Source organism: Phocoena sinus, chromosome 1 (assembly GCF_008692025.1).
Source record: "Phocoena sinus isolate mPhoSin1 chromosome 1, mPhoSin1.pri, whole genome shotgun sequence".
NCBI lineage: Eukaryota > Metazoa > Chordata > Mammalia > Artiodactyla > Phocoenidae > Phocoena > Phocoena sinus.
The window spans coordinates 1332421-1352500 of NC_045763.1; the positions used below are offsets into that span (position 1 = coordinate 1332421).

General features: G+C 65.0%; 1 protein-coding gene across 5 annotated transcripts; it reads right to left on the reverse strand.

Annotated features, from left to right (window-relative positions):
• Nucleotides 1–2170: 2170 nt before the first annotated feature.
• On the reverse strand, nt 2171–17846 carry PANK4 (pantothenate kinase 4 (inactive)). Of its 5 annotated transcripts, none has more exons than XM_032647662.1 (19): nt 17709–17846; nt 14038–14120; nt 13526–13740; nt 12905–13088; nt 12458–12550; nt 11935–12088; nt 11669–11850; nt 10954–11035; nt 10169–10269; nt 7794–7949; nt 6989–7101; nt 6622–6709; nt 5574–5725; nt 4706–4761; nt 4502–4551; nt 4043–4147; nt 3580–3680; nt 3408–3476; nt 2171–2735 (listed from the first exon to the last, which is right to left on the reverse strand). In XM_032647662.1, the coding sequence occupies exons 1-19, from the start codon at nt 17830–17832 to the stop codon at nt 2522–2524; spliced, it is 2322 nt and encodes a 773-aa protein (XP_032503553.1). In that variant the 5' UTR covers nt 17833–17846; the 3' UTR covers nt 2171–2521. The 5 variants fall into 5 exon arrangements, 4 of the variants coding, with proteins under 4 accessions (XP_032503553.1, XP_032503543.1, XP_032503572.1 ...); XM_032647681.1 differs by lacking the exon at nt 2171–2735 and adding an exon at nt 3069–3221; XM_032647652.1 differs by having other exon boundaries at nt 2229–2735; nt 11669–12088.
• Between the last annotated feature and the right edge of the window lie 2234 nt (nt 17847–20080).

The following is a 20080-nucleotide window of genomic DNA, read 5'->3' on the forward strand; positions in this document are numbered from 1 at the left end:
CGGGCACCTGGCCTGCACAGAAGCCAGCTGAGGTGTCAGAGGCCACCCCAAGGGTGGACTCTCTTGGTACAACAGGCAGGGGCTGGGGGCAGCCCACCCACGGCTCAGCTCAGGGAGGCCTCGGGCCCCGCACCAGGATCAGCCCTACCGTCCAGGGTCGGAGGCTCTGGGGACGGTGGGCGCCGGGCAAGGCGTCTGAAAGGCTGGGTGTTGGTGGGCGCCAGGCGCGCTGTCTCTTGCTGTGTCCCTCGTAGGCCCCAGGGACTCATGCCAGCCGCTTGCCCAAACTCAGCAAAGGCCTGGGGGATGGGCAGTTGTGCCAGTGCCACTTTCCTCCCAGGACCAGTCAGGCCCCTCGGAACCGGAACCGGGAAGGCCCTCCTCCTTCCTCTGGTTGGGGGAGCTCAGCCTGGGGGAGCTGTGGCCCAACCCCGGAAGGGAGGGGTCCCCAAGGCACTGCATCTGGGCTACTAGAATCTTGGGGGAAGTGAAGGGGAGGCGGGGGCCAGGGAGGGACACAGCCTGGGGCAATCTGCCAGGACTCACAAGATATGGGGCGGGGCGGTCAGCCCTTCTCCAGCCCCGGGTGGGCGCTGCCTCTTGTTCCGTTACCTCCCAGGGGCTGCCCTCAGCTGCTGGGAGGCCCAGACCCTTTCTGTCCTAGCTGAGAAAGGGACAGGGCATCGCAAGAGGGGTACCTGAGGGCAGGGCAGGTGCTCAGAGCCCTGGTGCCCTACTCACTGCGGGGCCACCGCGGGCTTCCCCCGCCTGTCCAGCGACCCTCAGGGGAGTGCCAGGGCCTGACAGGAGGGAGGCCCAGCGAGGCATCATGACACAGGCCGAGCTGGGCTCTGATTGGACCTCTGGAGTCCTCCTGGGTGTCTGGGCAGGGCATGCCCTGCACAGGGAGCCCCAGACCAGCTAGGACGATGCTGCTCCGACACCAGGGACGGGAGGACAGAGGGTGGCCTGGGCAGAAGAGGGGCCAGGCCAGGCCTCATAGAGGCGACCACAGGAAGCTGAGCCGTGCATAGGTGCAGGCCGGGGGGGTAGCGAGGGGCTGTGTTGGGGTCAAGGTGGGTGAGCCTTCGCGGAAAGGGGATCACATGGACCACCCACTGGACAGGCCTAGCCTGTGCCCTCTAGACGGCCGTGCCCCCTGCTCCCCCTGGCGGCTGCTCATAGGAAGGCCAGGGCCCTCTCTGCCGACAGAGCAAGTGCTTTGAGGTCCGTCCATCCAGGAGTGGGGTGCAGCACATGGGTCACCCAAGGGGGCTGCTGTGGCGCAGGACAGGTTGAGCACCCTCTGAGGTTCAGTGCAGGTCCCAGACCGCTGAGCTCAGGCTCCTGGAAGGGGGTGCAGGGCCCCGGTTTCCCTGGCCCAGCAGGGCAAGTGCGAGGGGGTCTTGGGCAAAGAGGGCAGGGCTCAGGTCCCTGCAGGGGCAGCCCCGACGGCCTTCCTCATCCCGCCCGTCCTCACGTTGCTGGGTGCTCCAGCAGTGAGGGACCTGGGTGCTGGGCAGTGGGGCTTCCTCAGTGCACAGGGCCCGGGGCCACGGTAGCAGGGCCCCCGCGCAGCTCTTTGTTCCTGAGACCAATGGCACACACAGGCGGCCTCGCAGCTCCGGGGCCAGTTCTTCTGCCGCGATGTGGCGTCTGAGGCTCAGGTCTGCACCCCGAGGGACGGGTCCAGTGGGGAAGGAGCCCCCGCCACCTCACAGCACCTCCATCACCGGGCCCAGTGAACCCCCCCACCCACCTGCCGTCAGGCAGGGCTCTGGGCATGGGCTCAAGGCCGTGGCGACAGGACCCACGTGGTCTGAGGTGCTCCGAGCAGGAGAGGACTGGACCAGCCACCAAGTCCCTGAAAGTCCTCGAAGCCCGTGGCCTCCTCTCAGCAGCCTGTCTGTCCTTCCCGTGCGTAGCGGGGCCAGGCGGAGCAGGGGCGCACGGGGAGGCCTCCTCCAGATAGACACGACGGGGAGTGATGCCGGAGGCCACGTGACAGGGCAGCGGCCATGGCCCACGGGCCAAGGTGGGCCTAAGAGTTCTAGAGATCACCTAGGGAGAGACCCCACTGCTGGGCTCCCTGGGGGAGGCGTGGGCAGGGCCCCCGGGGGCGGGGCTGCCCACCCTCACACCAAACAGCAAAGGCAGAAACGCTCTGTTCTCACTCTGGAAACTATTTGCCGTGCCCTGACCTCAGCGTCCCGTCAGAGGCGTATACGTATATATTTATATTTTTATATATATATATATATGTATATATGTATATATATATAAAAGATTATTTAACAGTTAAATATATTCCAATAAGAACGTCTCACGGGACAAAAGTCGTGTCTCCCCACCACGAACACGTCAGCACTGAAGATACACCAAGCCCGAGGCCACGAGCGCTGAGCCCACACCTGGGCGCAGCCGGCTCTCTCATAAATATTCCGATTTGAACGCGGGTCCCTGTTGCAGTCGAGATACGTTCCTGAGGCGACGGGCAGAGCAGCCCAGCGGCGGTGGCGCCTCACTCGGCCGGGACCTCGTACTTGAAGATGACGCTGAAGAGCCGGCCACCCAGCCGCTCGGCCAGCCACGAGTTCTTGATGACGGCCAGCTTGAGGCTCTCGCAGCGCAGGGCTGCGTGGTAGTTGGTGTGGACGGCGCGGCCCATGCCCTCGATGACCACCAGGTCGGCGCCGCGCTCCCGCACCAGCACGGCCAGCCCCTTGTCCAGGCGGCTTCGGGGAGGAAGGGGGCAGTGAGGAGGGTGCAGGCGGGGGGCCTGGCACCCTGCACTGAGCTGCACCCGGGGCAGACGCCACACCCTGCCTCCAGCCAAGGGCGGTGACTGGTGGGAACGCCGGAGACCCCTGACCCTCGGCCCCCCCAACTACGTGGGCCTTGGGTCCAGCCTAATCCCCGGACAGCCAGCCCGGCAGCTGCCCTCCCGGGGCCCGGGGCCCAGGGTCTTGGGGATCCCTGGCAGCTGCGCTCCCGTGGCTACAAGGAAGCCGGTTCTGAAAACTGGGCCTTAACGATACTTTTGTATTTTGAACGTTAAAGAATCTGAGTCCTTTCCATAGCTTTTTATTGTCCCTCCTTGTTGGTTAATAGTGGACCTGGAAGGGGAGTAAATCAACACTGGAGGATCAGCGCTGGAACAGACTGAGAGGCTGACGGTCCCCGAGCCCAGATGTGCCCTCCTCTACACGCCGCTCCAGGTGCTAGAAGCCCCAGGGCGGAAAGCACTATGGCGACGAACTCATTATCCAAGGCGGGGACACGCCCCCCTTGCTTCCTCCTCCCAGGGTCCCGAGGGAAGAGGTGCCTGGGCCCTGCCCGGGGCTGCGGCTGGCACAGCTGACTTCCGCAGGGGACCAGGGGGACCCGGGGGCAGAGGGGCCACATACCTGAGGTCGAGACACGGGGAGCTGGAGCCAGTCTGCATGAGCAGCAGCCTCCCTTCTCTGAGCGCCGAGCTGCCGAGCACAGGGGTCGTCACCCGTGAGGCGGTGCCCCAGGAAGCTGCCCCGCCGCACCCCCGCCTCGCCACGCCAGGCCCCAGCCTCCCGCCCAGCTTACCGGATGACGGGGTCCATGGCCGCGATGCGCTCGGCCACGATGAGGGACTCGCTGTAGGTCACGTCGTTCAAGGCGGGTCCCGAGTTGCACGCCAAGATGACCTGCGGCAGGATGCCCGGGCTCTTTAGGGACCTTGGCCGCCGGCAGTGCTGAGCCAGCCTGGGCTCGCCCGCCTGCCCGCCCACCACCCACCCACCCACCTGGGGCTGCCGGCGGAGGAGCACGGCCTCCGGCGACCTCTCACGGCTGGGCCGGCTCTTGGGGCAGGCTGGAGGTGGCCCCAGGGCCCCACGGTCAGGCCGACCTAAGCCCCAGGACACGACCGGCCAGGTCTCCTCCCGTGCTCTTGCTGTACCACTGCCTACCCGGCACCTACCTGCACACGGAGGGGCCCAGGGCGATGCCAACCCCACCGAGCACGGGAGCTGGGCAAGGGACCCGCCATGCGGCCCTCCACACTCACCTCCGTCCCTCTAGAGAGAAGCTCCCTGACAAAGGGGAAGACTCCCAAAATGACGTCTACTCCACTGTTATCTGCGAAAATTAAGGCACATTTGTGAGGGGGCCCCTGTAAGACAAAACCAGGACGTTCAGTTGGGAACAGGCGCGTCCAAGTGTTCCAGACACCTCCACACTCCACTCCCCACGGCTGGGCGAGGGCTGCTGGGTCCTGCAGGCACTGGGGGTACAGGGGCAGCCCCGGCCTCTTCCAGAACTGCTAGCCCGAAGGACCTCTGACCCGAGGCCAGTGACCTCATCGCTGTCCTGCCGAAGTCAGGCTTGGAGCAGGGATGCCAGCTCATGCTTGTAGCTCGGGGCGGGGGGCCCTCGGTGCACCGCGCGGGCCCGCGCCACCTCCCCACCCGTGAACCCTGCCCGGGCCCCTAGGGCACAGGACAGAGGCGGGGACAGCTCCATGTACCTTCAGTCTCTGAAGCCACTTGCTGTAGGAGTCCACGAGCCAGGGCCGCTCTGCGGGACACAGGGGCGCGGTCACCCGCCCGCCGGCCTCTCCGGGGAGCCGGTCCTCGCCTCCCCCCGGCTCAGCGGGCACGCGCGGCCGCCTCGCTGCTTCCCCCCACCGGCCCGAGTCCTGGCACTGGAGGAGAGCCCGGGGCGCCCCTACCTTGCAGCTTCCTCTTTGCCTCCTCAAACCCAAACTGGGGGTCAGATTCAAGGACGCTGCACAGGGGAGGAGAAGACAAAGTCACCAAAGCCCCGGACCTCGGCCTCCGTCGCTCCCGTGGGCCACGAAGCCCCGCCCGAGCTGGACGAGCGTGCTGTCACCCGTCACTGCTGCCGCGTCGGCTCGAGGACGGGGGAGGTGGCACGGGGAAGCCTCTGTGCCTGCAGCCACAGGCCAGGCCCCTGGGGAGCACTGGCCACCAGCCTCACCCCAACGTGCCGCCCAAGGGGCAGCCGGTGCTGAGGGCAGGGAGGGGGCGATGGCTGTCCCGGGTGCCCGGGTCCGAAAGCGCACGTTGGGTGACCCAGCAAGTCCCCTGCACGGGAGCCCCGGGGAAGGCGCCAAACGGCGGGCCCCGGGACAGGACCCTTGGGGGGACGGGGAGACGCGTGCCCACCGCTGAACTTCACGAGGCACCTATTCACTCCGAACACCCAACAGCGTCTAAGCCCACCCCACACAGTCACTGCGACGCGCAGTTTCACACTGACGACACCCACACCTGCAGCCCTCCACGCGCCTGCTCTTGTGTGCGGGCAGGGAGGCTGGGTCCCAGCACCTGTCCCATCCGTTCCCGAGGCCACACGTGCCCAGCAAGCCCCGAGCAGTACCCCATCCCCCGAGAACCCCCGGTGCCCCCTCTGCCACCTCCTCGAGGGCCAAGCTGGGCCGGCCGAGGCTGGGACTGCCGGAGCCACGTGTGGCCCAGGCGTCAGTTCGGGTCCAGGGGCTGTGGCTCTGAGGCCGAGCTGGAAGGAGGAGGGGAGGGGATGGGCCTGCGGGGGCTGTGAGGACAGCGGGCACCTACTCAGAGACGGCTTTCGCTCCCCAGTCGAAGACGTTGCCGGCCAGAAGCCCTTTCACCAGGGCCAGCTGCCTCTCCTCCCAGCCCAGGGCGTCCAGAGAGTGGATCACCCTCCGGAAACACTTTAATGCCACGCCGTTGTCCTTCTGCTTCACCTGCGGGGAGACGCGAATGAAGACGTGGTCTGGCCTGCCCCAGGCCCCCAGCAGGGCAGGGAGAGGAGAGCACCGCGCCGCGAGAGCACCCACAGCGAGCCTGTTCTAGGAGACAGAAGACTCCCATTGACGTCACTGTGGGAGGCTAGACAAACCCAGATCGCGTCAGGTTAAAAGCAGCGCTGACTCGGAGCGGCGCGGGCTGAGAGCAAGCATGGGGGGCACGCTGGTATCGGTGCAGGTTTGAAGTGTGCACTGAGGACGGAGGCTCAGGTGTGACTGTGCCGTGGCCGAGCACGGAGGACCCACACCCCACGGGTGCCCGCTGCCCTGACCGTGAGATCCTCAGCACCCAGACCCACTGTCCCCAGACGCTCCTGTGCGAGGGCAGGGAGGAGGTGGCAGGGAGCTGAGGTCGGCTGGCTCTGGACCCCGCTCACGGCTCCAGGGCACGCGGCTTCCTGGTCAAAGAGCCCAGGGAGGCACCTCCAGGCCACCAGCCAGGCCCTGGGAGGCTCGTGGCCAGGACGGACATCCTCAGGCACCAACTCTTGAGTTTCCAGGCTGAGTTCAGGAGGCCAGGAAGAGGCGAGGGGGCCTCAGTGCCACATGCCCGCCGCCCCCACCGGCTGCTGGCTAGAACCCCCAGGACGTGCTGCTGACGAGGTCACAGCGGTGCCGGCATCGGTCCACAGCCGGTGCTGCCGACCGAGGGGCCGTGGCCCAGAGCTCCTGGGAGACGGACCCTCACCAGGGCGGCTCCAGGATGCAGCCTGTCGCCAGAGCCGGGGGTCAGGGCTGCCAGCACACCCGCTCGCTGGACAGGACGGGACTGACGCCCCGTTCCCCACGGCCCCCTGCAAGCACGTGCCCACCCACGAGAAGGGGGCGCTCACCTTGGAGTAGGGGTCCGGGAAGTTGAACTCGTTCAAACAGTGCTCCCTCGTGTCCAGGAGGCTGCGCACAGTCAGGGTCCCATAAGCGCTGAAGACAGAGCCGGGCGGAGGGCGGCTGAGTGGGCTGGACGGCTGACTGCACCGCCCATCGCACTCTCCCAACCCAGGGGCGTCCTCGTGGCGTCCAGGCGCCGAAAGGAGAAGCCCAGGAGGCCGGCGGGGTGCTGAGCGTCCCCGAGTGTGTGCCAGGGGAGGGGCACAGAGCTTCCTGAAGAACTTCGAGGGACTCGGCCCGCGGGTGCGAGTGCGTGTCCTCGTAGAGGCCGCTCTCGGGGTTCTGGCCAGGGCGAGCGGGTGGGCCACTCACAAGGGCTGGTGCCGCAGCGCCTGCAGCTTGCTCCAGTACTTCTGGCGGAACTTCTCGGCCCTCTCGGCTGCATCCACGGAGCCTGGCTGGCTCGCCACGGCGCGTTTCACGACCTACCGAGGACGGGGCGGCCAGCAGTGCTCAGGGCAGCCCCCAGCCCGTGGGGGCAGGCACTGGGGGCTCCCTTTGCCAGGTGGGAACGGGGCTGCCGCCAGCCCTGACCCAAAGCTCATATCCGTGTCCTCCGATACCAGCCCCAGGGCCCACTGGACACCAGCTCCCGCTCTGCTGAGGGGACTGGTGGTTCTGGAGCATCCTCCAAGTCTGTGGGACCCCTCGCTCTGAAGACAGACCCAATGGGCCTCTCTGAGGGGTGTCATGGAGGAATGGGTGTTCCCAGGAGGCTCCCATGGCCTTGACCCCCCTGAGCCTGGAGCCGGAGGCCAGCCACTGCTGCCCCTGAGCCCTGTGCAAACTGCTTGCTTTTTAAAGAAACACGGTAGCCGGGAAAGCCACTTGCGAGCCGATGAGGACGCACCTCACTGACACCACGTCCCAACAAACCACTCAGTCAGGTTCCTACCTGGGAACTATGAATTATACCTCAAATAAAAGGTTCCTGGAAACCCTTGTTCTCCTCCATCCCGCCTCTCACTGCCCCTTGGGAACCTGAAACAGTCAAGAGGTAGCCAGGACCTCAAAGGCCCACAGCCCAATTCCTGGACGGACGTGTGTCTTCTTCCTGGGGGTGTCCAGCCCCGCCCCCAGGCCTCATCCCAACCTCACCCCCGCCCCAGGCCCTCACCCCGTCCAGGGCCTCCTCAAAGCAGGTGAGCCAGTACTTTCGGGCCAGCGCGTCGTCTGTGAGGTCGACCGTGTCAGGCACGTAGGAGGATGGGTCCAGAAGGAGAGGCAGGTTGACGAGCGGCCTCTCCAGACGGTCCATTTCCAGCAAGTCGAACTGGGAGGACGAGAAGCAGGTGGGCACGTCAGCCGTGTCCTTTCTGAAAGACCAAAACCCCCTTCTACAGGCCTTGGAACCGGCTTCCCTGCACGAAGGGAAGCTGCCGTGTGCGGCTAATGGAGAGCCTGGTTCCTCCCCGGCCCTGGGCCCTGCCTGCCTCTCACGGCCTCTCTCAGCCCGGGCGAGCCCTCCACTTGTCCGGGGCCCTGAGCCCGACGCCCCGACCCTGGGTCCGCTCACGCCCCCGGCTTCCTGCCGCGCCCCGTGCTCTCTGCTCCGCGCTCTGAACCATGCACACCGACCGCGCTTCTGGTCCACCTGCCCTGCCCGCCGGGCTCTGTCCTGCGGCTCCTGCCCGGGGTCGGTTCCCAGGCGGGGACACACCGCCCCGTCCCCCCACGCCTCGCATCCAGACCCACTGCCCCTGCCACACTCAGCAAGGCCAGGACGCTCGATGCCCACGCCAGGGTCTTTCAAACGAAGGGTCCTGTGCGCCTGGCCCCGTTCTCGGATGAGAACTGTGTCAGGCAGCTGCTCCAGGGACGTGACAAGCGAGTGAGCTCAGGGCTCGTCCTCCAGGCACCGATCCTGCCCCCCACCCTCCAGGGAGCTGCCCACCTGGGACTTGGCCCTGTGTTGCTGACTGGCCCACTAGCAGGGTGAGGCGGCAGGTGTGCTCGGACCAGGCATGGTCTGGATGAGAAGATCCACCCCACGAGGGAGAGATGGGCTTTGGGGACGCGCCACGTGAGTGCACATTTAGCAGGGAAGGAGCCGGTGTGTCTCCACGGGGGTCAAAGGAGGCAATGGCTGCCCCCTGCCCGGCTGGCCGGCAGGGGCCGCCCTGTCCTCCGATGAGTGGGAGCTCACATCTGAGCTCGGCCTGGCCCCCTGCCCCTGGGGATCCCCACGCCCACTTGCAGGGACACCCCAGCACGACAGGCGCGTGGGGTGCCCAAGCTGCACGTCAGCGCTGGCTGAAAGGTTTCTGGCCCGCCCACCGTGTGGCCGGCATCCACGTCGCCCTTCGACAAGTTAGAGACGTTAACGCCTTTCTCTGCACACCCGTCACGGCGGGCCTGGGCCTTGCCAACCCTGCCCCTGGTGCCTGCCTTTGGGAAGGGCCCAGCTACCCCCACACAGCTGGCTGCAAAGGATGCGGTGCGGAGCTGTGGGAACTGGGGGTGCCACACGTGGGGGACTCTCCCCAGGAAGTGAGAGGCGGCTGAGGCACATTCTTCCCATGTTTACACTGATTTACAAGAGAATCTGCATCTACAACTGAAAAGCAACTTTCCCTCCAAACTGGCCTCGGCCTGGCCTCCAGCCCCGCGTGCGATTCTGACAAACCACTCCCTGGGTTATCAGGGACGTGATGTCAATGAAACGGTAACGGGCTTCCCTGGTGGCGCAGTGGTTGAGAGTCCGCCTGCTGATGCAGGGGACACGGGCTCGTGCCCCGGTCCGGGAAGATCCCACGTGCCGCAGAGCGGCTGGGCCCGTGAGCCATGGCCGCTGGGCCTGCGCGTCAGGAGCCTGTGCTCCACAACGGGAGAGGCCACGGCAGTGAGAGGCCCACATACAGCAAAAAAAAAAGATGGCAACAGCTCGTCCAACGATGATCTGGGCCAGGACGGGGCCACGGCAGTACCATCCCGTCCCAGCTGGGAGACCCTCTCCACACCGGCTCGGCTGGCGGGGGAAGCCCCCATCCAGACATGGTGGGCCTCACCCCAAGGGGCGACTGAGGAAAAGGTGGAATCGCCTGACGAAATTTGCAGACTCTGCAGGCTCGGTACCGCCTTGAAACCATCACGCAGAGAACGTGTTCTAAGAGAAGGGGCCCAGGCTGGTGCCCGCGACCCACAGTTTTACCCCGATTCTGCTGTGAACGGTCCCAGAGCCCTAGGAAAGACCCCCTGTGGTCCCGAAACTTTATATTCTCCCTGCAAACCCGGCGGGGACCGCGTGGCCCCGAGGGCTCCAGCTGAACACCGGAAGAATGTGAGACACTACGGGAGGAATGAGAACAGCCAGCTGCAGGCTGCAAACGTCTCTCTTTGGCCCCAGAGTCTGTGGTTCATGACCGGCCTGCACCAGGAGGAGGTGCCTTCGAGCCCGGCCACGGCGGCACGGAGGCTCTCCTCGGGGACCACCAGGAGGCCGCAGCGGAGGCGGCGCACGTGGGACTCAGGGCCACCCGCGCCCGTACTCACGGTGCCACTCCTCGGCCGCTGCGTTGGGCAGAGCTCGGGCGAGGAGCTCATGAGCCCGGAGCTGCCGGCGTAGTTCTCTTCCCAGCTGTACTGGTTTGGGTCTGTGGGACAAGAGACCCGGCGTCAACCGAGGGGCGAGCGGCTCGGCAAACCTTGGGCGGCTGGACTGCCTCTGGGAGGACCGGCTGCCGAAGGCCTCCCTGGCGCCGGGTGAGCCGGGGGCGTCGTTCCGTTGTGTTATTTCTTACTGGCACAGAGACCTCTCAAGCTGAGCGGTAGCTTCCGAAAGGTACCCGTGGCTTATCTCAAGTAAGAAGCTGGACTTAGGGACGCAGTGAAGGTCTGCCCGGGCTACTCTGACTGGCGCTGACCCCTACGCAGTCTGCCCTGTGCTTCCTCGCGCAGAATCACGCCTGCGATTCCTTCACGTGTCCTTCAAAGAGGACAGACCGGATGCGCATCTGAAGCGACAGCTGGGCAGACGGCCAGGAGGAGCCGGCGGGTTGAGGCCTTCGGAGGCGAGGCCGTGTGCGGAGCCCCTGCACGGAGCCCCGTCACTCAAGGACCCATGGGTTGATCACGTGGCACCCACGCAAGTCGGTTTCCACCGGCCCCTCAGGAGAATCACAGCAAAGGCTCCTGCCACTGCTGGGGAGGGTCCACGAAGACGCCACGTCCACCCACAGCCCTCGATCGTCGCTTAACACGAGCAGCCACTCCAGTCACTCCCCAGGGCCTCCCCGCCTCCCAATGCCGCTGCCCAACACAGGCCACGCTGTACTCACTGTCCTGCTCGGCTCCTTTAAGAAACGCTCCTATGGCGCCCAGGTAGCCTTCGTGCCTCAAGAACAGCGCCTGGACCTCCCCCTGCCACGGAGACGCCCCTGAAGCGCCACTCAGCCCAAGGCTGCGAGTCCACCCGACACAGGTGGCCTCCCTCCCAACTCGGCGCTTGTCCACGGGGCTGTACGCACACGCGGAATTCAAGGGCCCACCGTTTAGAGCAGTGGTCCCCGGCCTTCTTGGCACCAGGGACCGGTTTCACGGAAGACCACTTTTCCATGGATGGGGGTGGCGCAGGGTGGGGGGGCAGGGGGCACGACGGTTCGGGTGGTAACACGCGCGATGGGGAGCGGCCCGGGGCGTGGGGATCCCCGGTTCAGAGGGTAACTTCTTCCACAAAACGGACACCCACCCAGTTCCCCACGCTTGCTGGGGGCCACACGCCCCCACGCCGAGACTGACACCTAGAAGCTCACCTGGAGCTCGCAGACAGTGGGAGGCGGTCTCTAGACCCCACCCCCGGCAACGCGCCAAACTCAGGGATGGCCACGGCGCCCCAAGTGCAGGATGCCCGGAGCTAGTGGGTGGGAAGGGGCTGCGGGCAGGGGCTTGGGGGTGTTCAGCTGGGTCCCTCCTTGCTCAGGCCTGCGAGTTTGGAGACATGGGGGCCCGGGCCAGGGGCAGGCAGAGCAGAGGAAGGACGTGGCGGCCCGTTACCTTGGAGAAGAAGTTGATGCTGTAGGTGATGGTGCGCATGGTGACGGGGTGGCCGCGGATGAAAAAGCCGCCGAAGTACACCCGGTCCAAGCAGTGGAGCCTGGCGTACAGGCAGGCGAGCTGCCCGATGTCGTTGCTGATCATGTGCAGCAGGCTCTTGGCCATGTCCTCCTTGGAGAACTCTGGGGGCGGAAGCAGCGCGCTGGGCAAGCGGCCAGGTGGGCGCCACACGCCTCCGAGAGCGAGAGCGGGCGAGTGGCTGGTACCTGTGTCCGCGGTGGCCGACTTCCCGAAGCTGCTCGCTATGAGGTTGCCGCTCAGCCCCAGGGTCTGGTGGGCCCCTCCGTAGATGTCCTGCACCAGCATGTCCACGTTCGTGTGCTGGCCTCTGGAAGCCAGATGCAGCAGCTCGTCAAACTTCTGTGGGGACAGAGCAGACGGGAGCACCTGAGGAGCCGCAAGCTGGGAGAACCCCACGGCCCTGGACGAGCCCACGGAAGGAGGCCAGCCGCCGTGCCAGGGAGGGAAAGCCCTCTCCCGTCATGGCCCAGAGGTGGGGGGAGACGGGCAGCCTCTGTGGACCACCCAGCTGGGCGACACTCTGGCCACCTGGACGCCCATCCTTCAGAGACTCGGGACGCAGGACGAGGTACAGGGAAGAGCCACTTTCACAACAACCCTAGCCAAGCACAAGCCTCCGACCCCAGAGCCGCCAACCCTTTCTTGAGGGGACCAGGAAACAGGCTGTTCCGCGGAGCCAGGAGCATCTTCCTAGAGCTGCCCAAATACCTTAGTTTTGGTGAGCAGAGCCCCAAGCCCCCAGAAGGTGCCACCCCCGATGGAGCTGCCGCCGATCCACTCGAACCTGTCCTCTGTCTCCACCTGGAGCGAAACGAGGGCAGGTGCGTTAGCAAGGGGGCCCCCAGCCACGGCCCAGCAGGTCCCGGGGACGCGGCGGCTCAGGGGCATCCCCCGCCCTGGGTGGCGGCGCCCTCGAAGGCCGAGTCTGGGTGGGCTCGGCAGGTGCTCGTGCTGGAAGCAGGGGGCCGACCTCCCCGCAGACCGCCCGCGCCAGGCACTCCGCGTGCGGCCTCGTGCCGTGAGCGCCAGAGGCAGGCCTGGGTCTGTGTCCGCCTCCCTGTGCCCGCGTGCCTGTGCCCGGCATGGCTCCGACATGCAGCCAGTGCTCAACGAAGCTCTGCAGAGGCCCGTCCTCTCCCACGAGCCAGGCCCCACCTTCACGATAGAGACCCCAGAGCCGATGCTGACTAGGAGGTACGGGAAAACGCTGGGGTGGTTGGTCTGAAACCGGAACTCGGGGTTGGAGCCCTTCTGGTACACGAAGGCCTCGTGCGGGATGTTCTTCAGCACGAAGTTGCAGCCCTTGATCAGACAGGTCATCACGTCCTCCTTGTCAACCCTGCCAGGGAGCAGCCCAGCCACTGGCACCGGCACGGGCCACGGCACAAATGGCCCCTGCCTCCCCGCCCCCCTGGCAGGGCCGTGGCCCCGGGACCCTCCGTCCAGCGGGAGCGGGCCCGACTCAGTCTCGGGGCTCCATTCCTTTCCTTTCAGCCCTCGCCTCTCCCCACCCACCATCTCCAGTCCCCCGAGGCTTCCTGAGTTTCAGCCACCTGAATTCCACTGCAGCCGGCCCAAAGCTTGGCCTCAGACCCGCGGCCACCCACCAGCCACCCGGAGCCTCACCGGGTCCTGAGGTCTTAGGAACCCCCAGAGCCGGGCGAACGGGCTGGTGCAGGAGAGGGGCCACTGCGGCCGCCACGTCAGGGCCCGACCCCGTGAGCGGAGGCCAACCGGCCCCCACGCTCCCCTCCCCGCCCCGAGGTCCCCACTCACTTCAGCTGCAGCTTCTCTTCGATGAGGTCTTTGAACTTGTACGCCCCGCCCCCGGTTGCCTGGATGACCTTGGTCTCGGTGTTGACCAGGTGGTCTTTGATGAAGTCCAGGCAGGCTTCTATGTAGGTGTTCTCGAACTTGACAAAGTGCAGCCTGGCGGTAACCTCCTCCTGGACGGAGATCTCATAGGGCGGCTCGTGGTCCTGCTCTGTGTCCTGGGGGTGAGGGTGGGGAAGCCGCGTGTGTGAGCACTGCCTCGGGGAGGGGACGATGCTGACACACAGCCCCCGGGCACCCTCAGCAGCGCCGACGATTTCTGCCTACCCTGAAGTCCGTGGGAGTCTTGATGGCGACGCAGGTGGGAGATTCGGGGGGGAGGCACGGGCAGGTGGGAGGCGGGGGTGCTCTCGCCAGGGCTGGGACGGAAGGGGAACTAAGCTGGGAGCATGGAGGGAGGGGCATCGGCACTAGAAGCTTCCGGCGCCTGCCCGGGGTCCTCCCAGGAGGCTCACCTTGTCTGAGTGGTCGAAGGAGCGCACTCTGGCAACTTTGTGTTGTACGGTGGAGTAGTAGGCCAGCTTGGTCAGCGACCCACCTACAGGGGACACACAGATGCGGCAGATTCAGAAGTGGCTGGAAGGGACCCTGCCCTTCCACAGGCCCTCCTCTGCCAGACCTGGGTCCTGCCCACAAGGAGTCTGGTGCTACTTGAACGTGAAAGCCCTGCAGGGCACCAAACAGAGGAAGGGAGTGAACTGTGAGGCCTAAACACGCTCTGCCTTCCTCGAAAAGCTCTGGTCCTCTCAGGGCCCAGACTGAAACGGAGATTGTCTGTTTCTCCACCAGCACTGAGTCCTTGACGAGCAAGGGACCTGCTGTTTCTGGGTGACTCGGCGATCCTCAGTGGTTTAGGAAAATTCTGTTTCAGACTCTGATGTTGAGGATGAACCAAAGGAAAAAGCTGACAAATCCACTGTTTTCATTGAAAAGCATACAACTGACGGTCGGTGGAAGGAGGTGGAGAAGGCAATGCAGGCGGAGGAGGGGCTGTTTTCACCAGGAATGTGCAAGGAAGGGGCCGGAGAGCAGCAGCTGAGGCCCAGACTCACCAGGGAGGCCCTGCAGAGGGCGGCGGGGACTTGTTAATGCCCCTAGGAAGCCTGGATGCCCCTGGCCTGTGACCAGGGACAGAATATCAGGAAGCAGATAAGGCCTTTGGGCAAGTTAAAAAGATCCCCAGAGCAGTCCTCCTGGAGGAGGAGTTCTGGCGAGCCCCACTCCTGAGTCAGAGAGGAGGCATCGGGGGCTATAGGTGATTCACGGCTGTGAAAGCCACGAACGGCAGAGCAGAGAGAGGCAGAAGGCTCAGCTCTGCAAAGTGACCTTGGAACCAACTGTGTTTCCTAGGAGGCCCGACAAAAATAAGGGGGAAACCCTTTGTCTTGAGAAGGCAGCTAAAATTATTAACGACTGTTGTTTTGTGACAAAACACTAAGGGAGTATTCCACAAACTCTCAAGTCAGAAACACAGATTTGGAAACACAGTATCCGAAGGCCAAAGCTCTTCCAGGTAAGAAAAATCAAAGCCCAGCTTCCGAGACCAATCACACCTGTCCCATCGGAGCCGCCTGTCTGGCAGTGTGGACAGGGCCTCCCGGGACGTCCTGCGACCTGGCCTCGTTGGGCCACGTTTGGTCACTGAACACCGTCGTCCTGGGCTTGCTCTCATCCCCAGACCGTCAGCTTAAGACACAGAACTTGGCCTTAAGCCTCCTTATCCCTCCTCCCTGCCCCCAATCCCAGCCTGGCACGGAGCATCTTCCACTGAAATGTTTGTTGCCCGATTCACCTCTGTGAATAAATCGTTTCCTAAAAAGACAGGCAACGTAAAGGGATGAAGATATCTTTTGAGAGGCTCATCAAAAGTTACCCAGGTCACAGAAATCCAATTCCAGACAGTGTGCTCTTCAAGTCAGCTATAAATCACAACCAAAACACACAGTGCTGGGGTTTGCGGGGTGGGGGGTGGGGGCCGTGGGGAGTGAGCTGGGCTCTGTGCACCGCACACCACGCACCCCGAGTGGGGCGAAGCCCGGCACTGCCCAGACTTGTCTCCCACCCGAGCCAGGAGACAGTGGATGGGGCACGGGGCTGCGAGCAGAGCAGTGCAGTCAGTCTGAGCCAGGGTGAGTTCACAGAGCAGCACAGGGGGCGCCTGCGGGAGTCCACCTGCTCTCAGGGTCCCTTGCGATTCGAGTGAATGCCAACTCGGGCCGGGGCCGCACACGTCACACCTGACGAGGGCAGTGACCAGGCGGCCAGCACAGTCCCGCGCTCTCTGGTCGACGCCATGGGCTCTCCAGGCTACCCCACCCCATGCTCCACCCTGGGGCCCACAGCATCCCCGACTGATGGGAGGGACCTGGGCCAAGACCCGCCAGTTCATCCAGAACCCCGGGGCCTGGTGCGGGGCTGTCCTTCCACTCCAGGCACCTCCATGCACATCCCTGCCCTGTGGCCCCTTCTGCTTCACCCAAGGGACCCTCCCTCTGCCCAGCAGAAACCTGGAGTCAAGTCAGCTTCAAGTATGTGTTGACCCAAAGCGTCCCTGAGGCTTCTGAAGCAGGGACTCCACCAGCGGAGAGGGGAACCCTGTAGGAGCTGGACTGAGAGGCTTGGGGAGGGGAGAGGAAACCGGAAACCTGCTTGTGAACCACTGACAGCACTCGGGCTTTGCGGATTCCTGGGTGGAGGACCCCTGCCCTGAGCCGTGACCTCCCATCAGCTACACTAACAAAAGTCTGTCCTTGTGAATTCCCTGACGGTCCAGTGGTTAGGACTCTGCGCTCTCACTGCTGAGGGCCCAGGTTCAATCCCTGGTTGGAGAACGAAGACCCCACAAACCTCGCAGGGTGGCCAAACCCCGCCCCCCCCCCAAACCCCCCCCCCCCCCCACAAATGTCTGTCCTTAGTAGCAATGAACCTGTCTTTTAAAGAACCAAACAGAGGACCCAGAGCCGGAGGGAAATTTCAGAGAGGAAATAAACATGGACACTGAAAATATGCCTTTGAGTGTCCTTCTGCTAAGGAACCCTGACCAGGCTCGGCCCTGGAGGACAGGCAGGCACTCCCCCTTCCGCGCCACAAGCTAGGGCCACGCAGAACGACCCAGGTAAGCCCTGTGGCCAGCCAATTTTCGGGGGCGCTTCAGAAACGTTAGGTGCTGACCCGTTGGAGCAGAGCCCCCAGGGTCAGGGCAGCAGCATCAAGTGCGGAAGCTCCGAGCACACGGCCACTGGACTGCCATCACATCCGGAGTGCACAGGGCTCCGAGGACAGCGGCAGGGCCCCGAGGGGCTGACTTGAGCCCCCAGGCGGTTCCTCGCGCGCACCGTCTCTGGCCCAACGTCCAGCCGGGCACCGTTCTGGCGGGTCCCCTTCGGGGGGCCGACCTCAGGCTCACAGCTGCCCTCGCCCGGCCTCCGGCTTTGCAGGTGGGGGCTCAGGACGCTCCCCACTTCCCTGGACGCCGCCCCCCCCCCCCAAGGACAGGGGAGCAGGGCGGCCCAACCCCTCCGGGGAGAAGCGCACTGTCTGTCCCTGCATTCACTGAGCGGCCACGGCGGGCCAGGCGCGCGGGGGTCCCGGGCCGGAGGTCATGGACCGGCCCCGGACCGCCCGGGTATCCGCGCCTCAGCGTCCACATCTGAGAAAGCGGTCGGCGGGAGGCGTCAACGCGTCGGAGAGGGAAGGAGGGCCCTGCGGGGGGCGGGGCTCGGGGGTGCTTCCGACCTGAGATCTGCGCCCAGGTCCTCCAAAGCCCCGGCCCCAGACACCCGGCCCCCGATCTCCGGCAGGCGGGGAGCTGCGCCGCCCGGCGGCCGACCCCCACCCCCGCTCCCGAGGCGGGATGCCAGAGGGGCAGCCAGGCCGCCTCTCCCGCGGGACTACGAGCCCCTGCATGCCCCGCTCCGGCCGCGCGGCGCCTGCCGGGAGCTGTAGTCCGGCTGCCGCAGCGAGCGGGCGCCGCCGGCTGCCCGCGGACTACAAGGCCCGACAGGCCGTGCGCGCCGACGGCCCGCGCCCCGCCCTTCGTCCTTGCCACCGCCCCGGCCCGCCGGCCTCGCTGCCCGCGCCCGCGCCCGCCCCCGCCGCCCCGCTCCCCGCGCTCGCCCGCGGCGACCTATGTCTATGGCGAAGCGCTTGGCGTTCTCCAGGTTGCGGAAGATCTCGTCGGGGGGCAGTGTGATGCTCTTGTCCAGGCTGTCCCCGCCGCTCCCGCTGCCGCTCGCTCCACACTCCGCCATTTTGACTGTGCTCGGCCAGCCTCATCAGCCATGGAGATATATGCGCATATATTTGACTGCTAAACGCCTCCCGCGCATAGATTATGCTAATGAGGTTCGGGCCGGCCCTCGCCCCTCCCGCCGCCGCGGCGGTGGCGGCTGGAGGGCCGACTCAGGCAGGCGGGCGCGGGTCCCCCAGACCGGACCGCGAGGCAGCTCAACACAAAACCTCTGGGCTGTCGTCGTCTTTGTTGTTCCTTCACTGAGTTGGCCGGATGCTGACCTCAAATGATATGAGCTAGTGCAGAGGGGGCACCTGGGGTTTGGAGACCACCAGGGTAATCGGTTTCTTTAGTGACTGCGGTTGTGAGCCTGGCACCTGCACGTGAAGACGCTTGGGACCCACCAGCTTGGTTCCCTAGGAGTGCAGGACCGTGGGTGTTAAAAACCCTATGCAAACAGGGGGAGTTGGGGACCCCGCCCTCTAGAAGCCTTTCTCACCCCGCCCGGAGTAGGAGCTACCCTTGCAGCTGGGCGAGATGTGTGAATGATGGTGAGATCCTCAGAAAGTGCAGGGGAAAGCCGAGCGGCCTTCCTGGAGGAGGCCGTTTTCTGGCAAAAGAGGGAGTCTGTGGGAGTTTGCAGGGAACAAGCTGAGAAAGCTTCCATGTGGTGTTGGGGACAGGCTTCCAGGGCTAGTCTCTGGGAAGGCGTGGAGGCTCTTCTTAAGGGGCGTGTACCCCTCAAAGGCAGTGGGCACTTTGCAAAAGAGCCCAGTGTTGGAAGCATGCCGAGGGTCCGCGGTGGCTTTGGCACCTGCCTCCTAGGTGACCCTGGGCCAGTTGCTCTGAGTCTCTGGACCTCAGCCTCGGTCTGAGCATGCCACCAGCTGCCTGACCAGGTCAGCCTGACCAGGAGGTACGCCCACGAGAACAGCGATTGCCCCCGCTAAGTTCAATGATGTGCCTGCCGTACAAGCAATAAACGTGAGGGGTGTGAGAGGGGCTTCCCATCCCGTGCTCACCACTCCCAGGGCTCAGCAGGGACCCCAGAGGCCACTAGCAGTACTGGCCTGGAAGGGGCGCTATGGACCTCCGCTGCAGAGTGGACAGAAAGGGATGGAAGGCAGGGCAAAGAGAGGTGCCAAGCAGAAACGAGGGAGGGCAAGTCTGGGTACCTCTGGGTCCCTGCAGACTCAACCAACACCCCGGGCCTGCCTAAAAATAGGTGCCCTTTCTGAGACCAGGGCCTGCCCTTGGCAGGTTCATTGCCAGCACTGCCTGTTTCAGCCTTGGTGAGCGGTCCACCTGCAGGAAGGCAGGGCAGCTGGCCACCTGTGGGCCAGCCGAGAAAGTTACCCCGGGAGCTTGTCCCAGGACAGGGCCGCCGGGCAGGGAGGACCGTGGCGGGGCAAACACCTTCTGTGTGTTTGGCCCAGCTACACCCTTTTTGCTGCAGCAAGAGGTCTGCTGCAGGCTGTGGCTTTTGGGTTGCTCTCAGCTGGACAGAGCTGGACATTCCTGTCACTGCGCCACCACCCCCACCTGCAGGGAGCTATAGTGAGCAGTCTAGGGCGGGAACCCAGGTTCCCCGCCATGTCCCCTCCTACTGCACACAGCGGACCTGATGTGTTCCGTGAGGCCCTCTCCCTTCCGGCCTGCCTCTCCCCTGCTTCCCTGCCTCTCACTCACTTTCTCCCCCCAAGCCCGTTTCTCCCCGGCCTCCTGACCTGACCCCTCACCCCTCATTTCCACCTTCTGCTCCGCCCCCTCCCTCCCTCCCTGCCAGTCACTTCTGCGTCCTCCCTCCGGGCTTCTCCTCTGCCTGCCCTCCTCCCTCCCCGCTCCCTTCAGCAGAAGCCCAGCCCTCCTTCTTGTGTCCAGGGGGTCGCTGGCAAGGGCGCTGCCCACCCATGGCTGCAGACCGTGGTAGTCCCCACTCCCCGTCATCCCTGCAGACCCGCCTGCCCGGTGGCCACCGAGGACACGTGTGAGGCACAAGAGACAGACAGCGGAGGGGGCTGAACTAGTCGGATTTTATTAGAAGTCTTTAGAGCAGTCCCGTGGCTCCCACGTGACTGAGATTCAAATTCTGAGTACAGAGTTGTGCCCACGCGCACCCACCCACACGGGAATCCTTTAAGGATCGTGGTGGAGACCCCCAGCCGCCCCACACAGCCCCGGTGTGAGCCCCGACCAGACAGCAAAGCATCCCCAGGGGCTTTGCGCCCACGGCTCTGCCCTGTCCTTCCACGCCCATCCAGGCTGAC

What these genes read in the sequence shown, in the direction of transcription:
- PANK4 (XM_032647652.1), bottom strand. Translation starts at nt 17,832, where the DNA reads ATGGCGGAGTGTGGAGCGAGCGGCAGCGGGAGCGGCGGGGACAGCCTG. An exon ending in GAAGAGAAGCTGCAGCTGAA is followed by an intron (nt 13,089 to 13,525) that starts GTGAGTGGGGAC and finishes GCTCCCTGGCAG; the next exon opens with GGTTGACAAGGAGGACGTGA. An exon ending in AGTGGCTTCAGAGACTGAAG is followed by an intron (nt 4,148 to 4,501) that starts GTACATGGAGCT and finishes TTTGTCTTACAG; the next exon opens with GGGCCCCCTCACAAATGTGC.